The sequence below is a fragment of the Arachis hypogaea genome, chromosome 7 (genome assembly GCF_003086295.3).
Source record: "Arachis hypogaea cultivar Tifrunner chromosome 7, arahy.Tifrunner.gnm2.J5K5, whole genome shotgun sequence".
In the NCBI taxonomy this organism is placed as follows: domain Eukaryota; kingdom Viridiplantae; phylum Streptophyta; class Magnoliopsida; order Fabales; family Fabaceae; genus Arachis; species Arachis hypogaea.
The window spans coordinates 18,668,596-18,682,217 of NC_092042.1; the positions used below are offsets into that span (position 1 = coordinate 18,668,596).

General features: G+C 28.9%; 1 protein-coding gene across 1 annotated transcript; it reads right to left on the reverse strand.

Moving 5' to 3' along the window:
* Positions 1–301: 301 nt before the first annotated feature.
* LOC112702713 (protein NUCLEAR FUSION DEFECTIVE 4) lies at positions 302–2,732 on the reverse strand. Its single transcript, XM_025753865.3, has 2 exons — positions 1,499–2,732; positions 302–777 (listed from the first exon to the last, which is right to left on the reverse strand). Exons 1-2 carry the CDS (start codon positions 2,641–2,643, stop codon positions 342–344), a joined length of 1,581 nt encoding a protein of 526 aa, XP_025609650.1. The 5' UTR covers positions 2,644–2,732; the 3' UTR covers positions 302–341.
* Positions 2,733–13,622: the final 10,890 nt, after the last annotated feature.

The following is a 13,622-nucleotide window of genomic DNA, read 5'->3' on the forward strand; positions in this document are numbered from 1 at the left end:
GTTATCAAATTGAATACCAAATTAAAAACCGAAAAATCAATTAAACCTTTTTATGATCATCAACAAGTTACACTAGAATTTATATCCTCCATATATAATCTAAATTTTAAACCGTATACTTAATTGATCAGAAGAATTTCCACACCTATTCATGGTGAAAGAAATTAAATCTTAATTGTATGCTTTTGAATAAAGAAAAACAGGTATATTCACTTTCATATTACTCTGTTTTTTATGTATTTATTTTGGCTTAACTTTAAAAGTGTTATAGGATTGATTAATGAGTGAATAACTATTAGTATAGTTAAAAAGTGGGAAAAATATATTATGTAAAAATGACATCATTTTTGTGATGAGTAAAACTTGCGAGTTCTAACATGTAAAATCAAAGCCAACAAAGTCCCAAACCAACAAAGACAACCCCATACGATAAAAGTGTCTCTATAACATTCCATTCCAATACACTTCCCAGAATAATAACGTTGTTGGCGATTTCCTTCATTATGGTAAACAAGTGCAGCAGAGTAACCAAAGAGAAATGAACCCATTGGAATATTTGCCACCACAACGTTATGGTTCACTGAGAAATTGTTTGTCCCAAATAACTCACTTGTGGTTGAGACCGAAGTTGAAGTGATTGCTCCAGTGCACACTCCAATTATGGCAGTGCTTATGTATAGGGCTAGGTGTGTTTTGTTTAGGAGCAAGAAGAATGCACCTGCTATTGGTGCCATCATTGCTACCATTGATCCTGGTCTTGATATTACATACTTGCCCCTACAAAATCATAAGAGCACAAATGATATTCTTTTAGCAGTGTTAGCCAAGTGTATATCAAAATTAATCATCAAAATAGAATATATATTAAAATAAAAATATATATTAAAAATAAATTATGTTAAATATGTAGATCATAAATAATTTAGTAGTTGATTTTTAATGTGCAAATAATATTTTTACATAAACAATTAACATAAAAACAAGACTTTTTTAACTCAAAAATAGGAATATTAGTCTCAATATTTTATGATAAAAATAAAATATTTTTATTTGGTTGGTGATTTTAGAGCTTTTATGTATCTACGTAAAAAGATTTTGAAAATAGTATGAAAAATAATATGCAATCTTGTTATTTGAACCCATTGTTAGTGTCGGACACCATATATTAAACGGAGGAAAGAAAAAAGAGAAAAAGGAAAATGAAAAAGGCAAGTGGGAAAAAAAAAAGAATTTAAAGTTATGTGATAAACAATTAGTGTAAACACCAAAAGTAGGTTGGACATTTTTTCAATAATAAAATATTAATTAAAGTAAATTTATAGCTTTTTTCAAGTAGTTGCATGCCATTGGAGTAGAAACAAAATTTATTCTCTTATTCTTCACTAAGGTAGAGTTGTTGATCAACTAACATAGTAATAGGCTAATAGCCATGAATTATATGATGAATATGTAATAACTACAAATGTTGTTAGATAGTGAAGAGAATGTGTAATTTTACCTGTAAAAGTAGTCCATAAGAGATGGCATGAGCCTTCCAAAGAATCCAAAAGATGAAGACAAAGACACCAAAGAAGAAGTGGCAGAGCAACCCCTTGACTCAGCAATTTGTCCCAAATTATTAAGAAACACCAAACCAAGTGTTGCACCAAAGAAATACACAAAGAAATATAGCCAAAAATCTATTCTTCTAATCATCAACATCACTCCAATCTCTTCTCTACTTCTACTAATAATTACTTCTTCATTATCATCATGAACATCTTCTGTGATATCTTCACTCTCTTTCACCTCATTATTATTATTGCTCTCTTCCACACATACCCTTAATGAATTCTCTCTATTTGTTTGCCATGATCCAACGAGTTCATTGATCTTCATTGAAAATGGGACTAATAGAGGGATCAAAAGGGACACTATAATACCAAAAAGGTTACCCTTTTGAGATATCTTGCTAGATACAAATTCCAAGCTTGTGATCACAGAATAAACCCCAGTTGCAATTGTAATGAAAAACATAACAACAAACCCAACACCCATTTTTCTATTCCTTGTGGTGGCATCAATTTCTCCAAGTATAAAAGAAGCTACTAATCCAACAATCAATGGTATAGTAGAGTTTAGAAGGAGAAAGATTGTAGCTTTATTTTTGTTGTGCATGGAAATAGCATCAAGAATGGTGTTATAAATCTTAGCACTTAATCCTTGGTAACTTGTTGTGATTCCAACAGCAACTTGTTGATCAGAAGAGAAGTTCCTAATTGTGACAACATAGCAAACAGTGTTGATCCAGCAAATGCTGTTTCCGGCTATAACTGTTAGCAAGAACACATGCCAATAGGACAAAGAAGAGACTTGGTTTGTTATGAAGAGATATTGGACACCATAGCCAACCAAACCAAGTGTTGTTCCAATCATTAGGACAAGCCAAAGGGGTAGGTAAATCGCCGCCATGCCGGAGAAAAAGCCGAAGAGCTTTCCGGCATCGGAGGCGAAAGCAAGGTTGTTGAGTTGAACTTGGGATATTGAGAGGAGTTGCTTTAGTTGTGAGGAGTAAGCTGGGAAATTTGTATTTGTTCCATTTATGGCTTGGAGCCAAATGATTCCCACAAGACTCAACCATTGAAAGGCACTTGAAGAAGCCATTCTTGCTAAGAGAAGAAGCTTTTCACAATATTTTGAAAACCTTCAGTTGTGAGGCTTTATATCCTACCAATAAAGAAAAAGGAATGACAAAATTAGAAACTTCAGGTGTGAAAATATATTAATGTACAAGATTTCTTATTTAAATAAAACTGTTAAAAATATAATAATTCATGTGTATCTTTTTATGATATGACATTAAAATTATTATAATTTGAAAGTTTAGATTTTGATTCTTATTAACAAAAAAAATTAATACAAGACAAATTAAAAAAGGGAAAGAAGATCTACGTAAAAAAAAATTATGCAAATAAAAAAACTATTAAACTTATATTGTTTTAAAAAAAAATTAGTTTCATCACATAAATAATGTAATAATATTAGATTGATTGAGTGATAAATACGCTTGTCTTCTTATTCATAATCTCAAATTTGATACTTGCATATAAAAAAAATGATGTTAAAAAAAATATAGTTATAGTTTTTTGAGTCAAAACTAGTCAAATTTTAATAATAAATTCAAATGCTAAATAAAAAAATAAATAAATCCACTACCTATGTGGCTGTACTTATTAAAATGTGGTTTTATATCAACCACCTATGCTTTGAAAAATTGTGTTGTGTGAAAAGAGAAGACATGCATATAACATATGTAATATACAATACAGTGTTACAATTTTGGATTTTGCTAAAAAGACATGTCTGCCTTATTAATTAATTGTGGAGATAGACAGAAAATGAAGTTGTTCTATGAACTATTAAGTGTTATAACATGCTGCAGGAATATACATACCGTGGCTTGATGATGAAGTGTAAAGAGAACAAATTCATTGATGTCATTTCTCATGTCATTCTCTGTTCTCTTGTATATTATATACACTCTGTTTCACACTTCACATAATATTAGGTTCAACAATGCTAGGGAACCAACTCTATATAAGCCAAGAAACAGTCAATTGGTAACTGGATGTTGCTACTAATAGGCATACAGATGTTTCTTTTTCTTGTAAATTGGATGGTTTTGGATATGATTTCTATGTTTCATGTGTTACGCATTAATAAAACATAATTAATTATATGGAATCAACTAATGAATGATCAAAGCATCTGTTCCGTAATTCTCTCCTAGGTCAACAATAATTTAACAAACAAATTAAATTATAAATTAATAAAACTAATTATAATTAATTATGTTGTTCCATTCTTGACTGATTATTAGTTGGTTCCATATACTTTTCCTATTAGGTTCGATTTTGAGGTAACTTATGTCGTCAGTTATACGTAATCTAAGAGGATTGTTGTGGGCCAGTCAGATATTTTTCTTGTTTCTGAACCATACAATAGCTTGGACCCCCTTTGAAATTTTGAACCCTTCCCTTGCTTAGCTTCTTATTACAAAATACTTGATTCAATGCTTTAGTGATTTCATTTGTACTTATCCACCACATTACATATATTTTCGATAAAAAATGCAAAAATATTTATGTTTTAATAATAAAAATATTATATAATTGATATTAACGACTAAAATTACTAAAACACCAATATTCTTATTATATTTAAAAAAGTAGTGCAAATATGAAAAGAAAAAAAAAAGGAAGATATATACTTGTTTTGTGCATCATTTCACATTTTAGTTGGTTGTTTTTCATATCTGATTTCAGCAGTAATGTTTTCAATAAGCCTTCTTACATAGTTTATTGATTTTGATATCAAATTGCCAACAATTTTAGTGATACTTTTTCATGTATGTTACAATAATGGAGGGTAAATTATTTTAGATATGTATATAGTTTCACTTAATTATTAATTAAGTGTGTTTATATACAATTTAAGAATTTATAATCAAATTTTAATTAATATCACAAAATTTCTAACCAAATTTCTCCATAGTAAAAAACTAAAAATGTTTTTCAACTAAATTTATTTAGTTTCAGTTTTCTTGATCAAGTATTTTTATATTGAATAATTTTTTCTTAAAAAAAATTGAATATAGTAAAAATTTAATCACAAAATTTTTAACCAGAATCTAAGGGTCTAGAAAAATACATTTATAAATAAATAATTAATTGAAAATACTTAAATTTTCATACAATAGAAAAGCTTTATAATTAGTCTTTTACTTCTTATGGTCTTAAACTTTCATAGAATTAAGAACCGGAGAAAGAGAAAAGATAGAGAGATAAGAGTAAAATTATATATCTTTAATAGTGTTTTTATACTTTTTTTTGTTATTTTTACAAAGAGTAATTTTTACATTTATATATTATACACAGCATTAACACTTAATGCATATATCAAGAATCTGTTAAAGACTCTAGTAACTAACTAACAGGATTGGTTTAGCTATGGAATCAGTTTCATCCTTTTGATATTCTACAATAACATTCTTCTTCAAACTCAGAGAGGAATTTTGAATCACCCTGAATTTGCTTTTGAGTTGTTCAAAATTATTACTAGACAAGAGTTTGGTGAAGACATCAGCTATTTGAAAAGTTGATGGTATATGTACAATGTAAAACTGGCCTTTATATTAGATAATTAGATTAAAAATTTTAATTAGACTCTTTTTAACTACTTTTGTTAAGAAATACAAGTTTTAATTTGATGTAGGATAAATTATAAAATATACTAAAATTATTGTTTTTTCTCAAAAATAATAACTAATAAAAATGTAATTACAAAATTTTCATCAAGCATATGAAATCAATTATAAATTTTTGAAACAGTAAGAATCTAATAGAAAGATTAGATAATAGAATAATTAAACAACACTTAAGTACAAACTTTTGGACTACAAAAACAACTAACTGAAAAAACAAATTATAGAAAACTGTAAAGTAATTAAAACGTTTAAAGTGCTTTTTTTTGTCATGAACATTTAAAGTACTTACATCAGTTAGTTGACCATGGACAGGACATGATTGATATAACACATGGACAGTGTTTGGTTTATGCATTTATTTATTATTTTTTGGCAGCTGACACTTTAGTTAAAGTGGTAAATTAATTAATCTTTTTTTCTTCCATGGGTAAATTAATTAATCAAGCGCCTCTAATTTTTGGTCTTGGTTTGCTACTCAGAACCAGGATGGAACATCGATGACCAAAGGGCGGAACAGGACCAAAAACAAAAAAGAACCAGGACAGGACAACAACTAGGAAGGGGAAGGGTAAAAGGAGAACAGGGAAAACTCATCATTTTTTTATTTTTTGGTGTTAATAACCTCTTATCATTCAACATGGTTTCTTTTTTGGTCATGGTATGGGCCGGAAAGTCCGACCCACACCCAAAAACAATAGCCGACCCAGCCCAACAGCTAACATTATTACAAAACGTGACTCTCCCTTCATAAACCCTGAACATGGTTTCTGAATGAAAATCTTATCTTCTTTTCTGGATCAGATATAAAACTGTTTTTCAAAATTATGGTGAACCAGACCGTGGGCTTTATAGCCCTAACCCGAAAAGGTTGGGTTTTTGTTGGCTATTGGGCTAATCAAGCCTCCATAGGTATTGCTATAGTAAAGAGTAATGTTATAAGTTGTGGAACAAAAGAGTAATGTTATAAGTTATAACATCCCACCAAAAAAACAAGGTAATGTTTCTAAAAAATTAACTATAATTTTTATTTTTCACTTAACTTTATCTTTTACCAAAACAATTTTAATGTTACAAAAATATTGCATCTTGTATTTATTTTGTGTTTTTATTTTATTTTTATTTTAAAATTTTGTGAAAAAAAGATAATAATAGAATAATAAAATTATATATTTATTTTTATTTTTTATATAATACTACAAATAAAAATAAAAAATAAAAATACAAAATCAAGTGCACCTAAAGTTTCCACTTTCCAATGCATTTTTGGTTTCCAGATATACAATAATACAAGTTAATAAGGAGACTTCAAATTAAACGCTACTATATACCCCAGTCAAATAGTCAATATATAAAGCTTTGTAACAATCTTCATAAAAGTAAGAAAACAAATAATTGAGTACTATCGTAAATTATTATACAAAACAGAACTTGAGAAAAAATACAGCACATATGATACTGATATGAAAAAGAAAGAGAATTTGAGAAATACTTGTTCATATATAGGTTGTGGTGGCTTTTGTTCTCTATATGCAGAGCAAATGCCATTGCTGCCGTCGATCTTCCCATATCTCCAGCGTAATATTGAGAGTGATGAGAATTTATATAGAAAGGAAATAAAGATTATTGTGAGTTAATTATTGTCCTGATCAATTTGGTTTCAGATCTAGGCCACGGATATTTGAAGATATTTGATCATGCGGTAATGTTAGAGAAAAAAAAAATCAAAACTTGTCTTATTTAATATTTATTAATTGTTACAACAATTAATAAATATTAAATAAGATAAATTTTAACTAATTTTAATTAATTTTTTGTTATTAAATATTTTCGAGAATCGAATTATAAAAAAAATAATTACAAAAAAAATGTCAAGAAGATCAATATATTAATGACAGTTGTGCATGTTTTGGGATTTAATCTCTCTTATTTTTGGAAGAAAATTTCGTTGATCTCCATCAAACAATGAAAATAGGGATTTGATTGAAAATATTTGTAAACTATACAAATTTGATTTTAAGAAAAAATAATAAAATCCAATTAAAAATGATCTAAAATTATAAGACCTAATAATAGAGTAAAGGTAAGCAATTTTTCTATTTTTTTTTTATTATACTTCATTGATCAAATTGACATTAAAGGTTGGATAGGGGTGCACAGACTCGGCCCGGTTCGAAGGCCCGGTCCGGTTCCGAACACTTTAGGAACTAATTTGGAGTGATTTTATCGGGTTTAGGGTCGGGTACGGGTCTCAAAAATAGACCCGGTCATTATTTCGGGTCGGGTCCGGGCCATAGCTCGGGTCACCCGAAGTCGGCCCGGTGGCCCGGTCATCATACACAATTAATATTTTGTGTTATTAATGATGGATCATGACTATTCTTACGTGGAATTTAAGTATTGTAAACCTTAATATTTTGTGTTATTAGTCATTATAAGATTATAAGTTAATGTTTTACGTTTAGAATGCATAAGATTTTAGACTAATACATAAGATTGTGTTATTTGTATTGATTTAAATATTTGGTATTATTAGACAATATTAGTATTGATTGTGGTTATGCTTTAATATTGATTGTGGTTATACTTTAATTTTGAAGAATGGTTGGTTCTTGTTATATTTTTCCAAGTGAATTTTACCATGTTAACTAATAACTAATGATTGGAGCCTTGGAAATTTGGATATTTTTACATGCTAGTTTACAAGAAGGTATCAACGTAATGTAATGTTAACGGCCCGATTTTCACCCGGTTTTCACCCGGTATAATTGTGGCCCGAAAGTGTATTGGTTTCATTGGGTCTAAGACCGAGTTCGGGTCTAATAAATAGACCCGGTGTATATTTCGGGTTGGGTCTGAGTCACGTCAAACCCGACTTCACCCGACCCATGTGCACCCCTAAGGTTGAATATTATTCCAAGAACCAGAAGGGTATCATCATCATTAATTCATTTAAGTGAATATCCCCTGCCCTCAACAATTTTCCGTTTTCATCGGCACTTGAAGCAAAGAATAAGAAGCAGCATAGTATTACTTTTTCGTTCGTAGGAACTCATCATATGATTACTCATGGATGTTCTACCAATAACTAATTAATGGAGGAACAATTTTGTTTCATTCAATGCTCAAATCTATTACCACCAATTACTACTCTAGTTTGATCAATCATTGGTGACATAGTCTTCTTGTACTCAGTGGCGGAGCTTGAAACAAAATTTTGAAGGGGCCAGATAGAAGATAATTGCTAAGATATTTTTTTTAATGGATCCATTTAAGATAAACTCGTCTAACCTCATCTCTTTTATTTGGGTGATATTGCCAAATTTGAAGCCATTTTTCAGGGTATCGTTCCAAAGAATTAAGGTCAAACTCATCAGATGCAACTCTTTAAACTTTTGAAGGTTGTATCTTATTTTCTTCGTGATTCATTAAAGTAGAAGAACTATCTATAGGTGTTGATATTGTAAAAGTTATATGTTTTTCTTCTAATATTAGCCTTCCTCTTAAAAAAAATGCATCATCAACTCTTTGATTTTTTATGATTATTTTATATAAAAATTTGAATATATATCCGGTAAAATATGTAAAAAAGAAATTATAAGGACAAATAAAATTTATAATATTTATTGAATTTTTTTATCAATTTATATAAATACAATAATATCAATACTTATTAAATATTCTAATATTTTTTATCATATAAAAAAATTAAATTAAATAAACAGTAAAATATAAAATAATATTAAATTATATAAATAAAAAATACCTAATTTTTTTATATTTGAACTCAAAGATAGAGGGAGTGTTGCTTATTGAATAGAGAGCTGCGAAATACGAATACACTCAGTTCAGTCCAAATTCGATATGTTTTGAATGTTTAAAACTAAAAATTATTGTGTAATAAAAGCAAGAGATGAAGATTGAACTTTGTAATTTTAAGTCATAATAAAATATTTGAGCCAACTGAAATATTTTTTATTTTTTAAAAAAATATTACTAATTTTTTAATAAAAATTTGGGAGGGCCATGGCCATCCCTTGTCTAAACTAAGTTCCGCCACTGCTTATACTCTTTGAAGAAGAGGGTGCGCCTCTCAATCTATAACTTGCATAAAACATGATTTTAAAAACCGAATTAGCAATTAAATCGATAGAGTTCGAAGTTTAAAAATTTAAAATTTTAATAAAAAAACTAATTATAATTGAATTAAATATAATAAAATTATATATTTATATATAAAATATATAATTTTTTAGAAATATTTTTTTATATTTTATTATTTTAAATTAATTAACCACTAAAAGACTAAACTGACTCAACGGATTAATCTTAGAATTTGATGGATTTTTCCAAATTTCTGAGCAGTTCATTACTAACCGATCTTTATTCTGAATCAAATTGATTCGGTAATCGATTTTTGGTTAAATAAATTGGTTTTTGATTCTTAATCTAATTCTCAAAACAATAGAATAAACTAACTCTATTGATATAATGGATAATTATGTAAAAAAATTGAACCTCAAGTGAAATCGTAAATTTACCGTTGATACAAATAAACATCAAATATTATTTTAACATAATATAATACCATAAATCCTAAACCTTAAATGTAATAATTTTATTCTAACTAAATATGATAAAATATAAAGTGATAATTTATTACATTCCATATAAAATATTTGGCTTGCTAGTCCTTCAAGCTTCCGGTAGCTTTATTATTATTATTATGAAAATAAGAATTAGAATTTAAGAAAAGAGAAAAGAAAAAAAAAATAGAAAGTAGTGTTTAAAATATGGTTATACTCTTAAGACACCTATAACAAATATATTTATAACATTTTTTTGGATGTTTTTAGTGATAGTGATAGACTAGTATCTCATTAAAATTTTATTAATTAAAAATTCTAAAAAAAAAATTAGTGAAGAAAAAGAATATACTATCTTGTAATAATACGTTAGTTAGTTGCATTGTTAAAAATTTACCAGAAAAAATCTAGAGCGAAATAAAAATCATAGTTAAGGAAAAAGTACAATCTTTAATTCTTTATTATTCCCTTTAATAATTACATCATTTGATATTTTTTCGTTGATGCATCTCACTCTTAGATACTAGCTTTTCAAATGTTGAAATAAGTAGTGTTTTAGTGAACAAATCTGCTAAATTATTATTATAACAAATTTTTAAACGTCTGTATCATTACTTTGTTGAAAATCATGAGAGTAAAAAAATTTTAATAAAATATGCTTTGTTCTACTTTTTTTGATCTATAATTTTTTAGTTGATGTATGCAAGTAGAGTTATATTGCTGGTATTTATTTATGGGTAAGCCACACATATCTTGAATATGTTAGGTGATTGACCTAAGCTAAATATATTCTCAAGTCACTTCATAAATTGCCAATATTTCTGCATGATTTGAGGAGGCTACAGCTATGGTTTGCTTTGTTGAGTACCAATATTATATTTGTTCATCCATTTGTAAATAAATAACATGTTTGTAACTTGCCTTTATGTAGATTAGGAAGAAAAGAAAACCTGTATGAAATATTGATTCATACAATAAAATAAGCCCTTATCAATAAATCCTTAAAGATATCTTAATATATGTTTGGTACCATTCCAATATCTTCTATTTGGATAGGGGCTAAATCTCAATAACAAATTTACTGGAAAAGTTATAACAGACCTGCTAAATATACAAGTCTTTTTACCTTACAAGTCATACAAGTTGGGCCAAACCCAATAAAAAGGACGCTCACCCATACGAGTGTGTTAACACGCGCTCTACTCAACGGTTTTCATAGCGCACTCACTCACCATTATGAAAAACTTTTCTTCTTCTTCCTTGATCAAAACCACAACCGTCATTTTTTCTTCGCGTTCCTCCTCCTCCTCTTCCTCCTCCTCCTCCTCCTCCTCCTCCTCCTCCTCCTCCTCCTCCTCCCCATCCTTCTCTTCCTTTTTCTTATCCTTCTTCTTTGCGTTTCTCCTCCTTTTTCTTCGCATGTTTCATCTTCATCGTCATTTTTTATTACTGTTGTTGCTGCATTTTTTTTCTCCTTCTCTTTCTATTGCTTTTGCAACATTATGTATTATTTTTCTTCTTTGTTTGATTTTTTTTTCTCCCAAGAGAGTTATGAGAATGTGAAATAAGAAGATGATGAAGAAGAAGAAGCGGCAGAAGATGAGGAGGAGGAAGAGGAAGAGTTTTGAATTATGCAGAACTTATCAGCACACATACACCGAAAATTCTTAAACACTATACCTAAATATCTTCGTGTTACACCCAAATTTGCTGCAAATACGGAAAAATATTTCCTTTAATGATGCATTTTTTCTTCTTTTTTCCTTATTTATTTTAGTTGAACGAATGTAAGTTCATCCTCTTCCAAATAATTTTGTACCATTATGTGGTTCTTCTTTTTTTTGTTTGATTTTTTTGTTTTTATTCTTATTAAAAGAGTATAAGAAGAAACTTGATGAGAAGATAAAATAAGAAAAAAAAGATGAATAAGAAAAAAAAAAGAAGAAGAAGCAGCAGAAGATGAGGAGGAGGGAGAGGAAGAGTTTTGAATTATGCAGAACTTATCAGCACAATATACCAAAAATTCTTAAACAAAACACTCAAATATCTCTGTGTAACACCCAAATACAGAAAAATATTTTCTTTAGTGCAGAACTTTTACATTATATTCAATTCAAATCATCAACGGTGAACAACAATTTTTACAAATAAAAATATTATTCACCTATAGAATCATAAACTATGAACGAAAACATTAACTAGAATCGAACTACACCTTAGCCACTTAATTGGATTCAAAATAATCAATTTTGTTTTGAATTATTCATTACACTACAACATTTTGAGCTATTGCAACATATGCTATAAACAACACTTAAAAAATATTGTTTAAAATAGTCAAAAGCAACATTTAAAATTTATTGCAAAAAAATAAGACTATTACAACTCTTTGTTAATAAGTGTTCTCTTTGATCAATTTAAAGAACATATGAAAAGTGTTGCTTTAGTGAATTAAATAAACAACATTTATAATATTCATATATTACACCTTATAAGAGTTGCTTTTAAATATATAATAAACTTCTGGTAGTAAACGTTGCTTAAATCTTTTTCATCAAAATTTTAATTCCATCCAAATATTTTAATAGAACTTACTTTCCCTCCTAAACCAAAAACAAGAAAGGAAACACGAGCAATAATTGATTCATCGCCTTCCTCATTAACATGAATTCAAGTATACTTAGAAACAGAACTCAATTCCTACCATTTTAGAATCAAAATCCTAACCCCAACCCTAGTTCAATTTCCCCAATTTTATGACATTGACTCGCGTTCTGCATTTTTCTCTCTCGCCGTCGTGGTGTTCTTCACTGCTCTGCTCACGTCGTGTTTTGCTCCGCTGCTCACATCACGTTCTGCTCTGTGATGGTGTTTTTGTGGAAAAAGAAATTTTCAAACACATAGATCTAACCGGCAAGTGTACCAGGTCGCATCAAGTAGTAATAACTCACTTAGAGTGAGGTCGATCCCACAGGAATTGATGGATCAAGCAACTTTAGTGGGTGATTAGTTTAGTCAAGCTAACATTGAAGTGAAATGGGATGAAATGTGGCCAACAGAAAGTAAATAGCAGTGAATTTAAAGTTGCAGAATGTAAATGGCAGGAAACTTAAAGAGCAAGCAATGTAAATTGCAGAAACTTAAATGACAAGAAATATAAATTGCATTGAATATAAAAGGGAGTGAGAGCAGGGAATTTAAACAAAACTAAAAAATGTAAAGTGCAATGAATTAAAGAACTCTCAGATTTTGAAATTTAGAAACAGATCAATTCAATATCAAAACAGAAATGTAAAGGTGTTGAAGAATCAAAACAGCAAGAACTTAGATCATGCATGAAATTCCAGAAGAAGAATCAACAATTTCAATGAAACAGTAAAAACAGAAGAGCAGCCAAGAACTTAACTCAATTGCAAAATAAAATTGAAGATCTCAGGGAATCAAAGAGACTAGAAAACAAGTCTAGATCTCAAGCCCTTCCTTGATTCAATAGCAGACAGATTGAAGAAGAAATGAAGATGAAAGCAGTAAGAGGAATTTGATTCAAATTGCAATTTACTGAAATTATGCAGCAAGGCAAACAAAGAGAAATCTCAAAGGTAGAATGAAACAGAATTCCTTCAATTCTCCACCCCAAGATTCAAAACAGAAATGAAAATTGAAGGAGAGAGCTCTCTACTCCTAATGCTCCCTAGTGGAGCTCGCCTTTTTTCTTGTGAGATGGAATTGATGCCTTTATATAGGCTTTACAAAGTGAAAATGAAAATGGAATTAAAACAAATTACAATTAAAAT

What these genes read in the sequence shown, in the direction of transcription:
- LOC112702713 (XM_025753865.3), bottom strand. Translation starts at nt 2,643, where the DNA reads ATGGCTTCTTCAAGTGCCTTTCAATGGTTGAGTCTTGTGGGAATCATT. An exon ending in CTTATGGACTACTTTTACAG is followed by an intron (nt 778 to 1,498) that starts GTAAAATTACAC and finishes ATGATTTTGTAG; the next exon opens with GGGCAAGTATGTAATATCAA.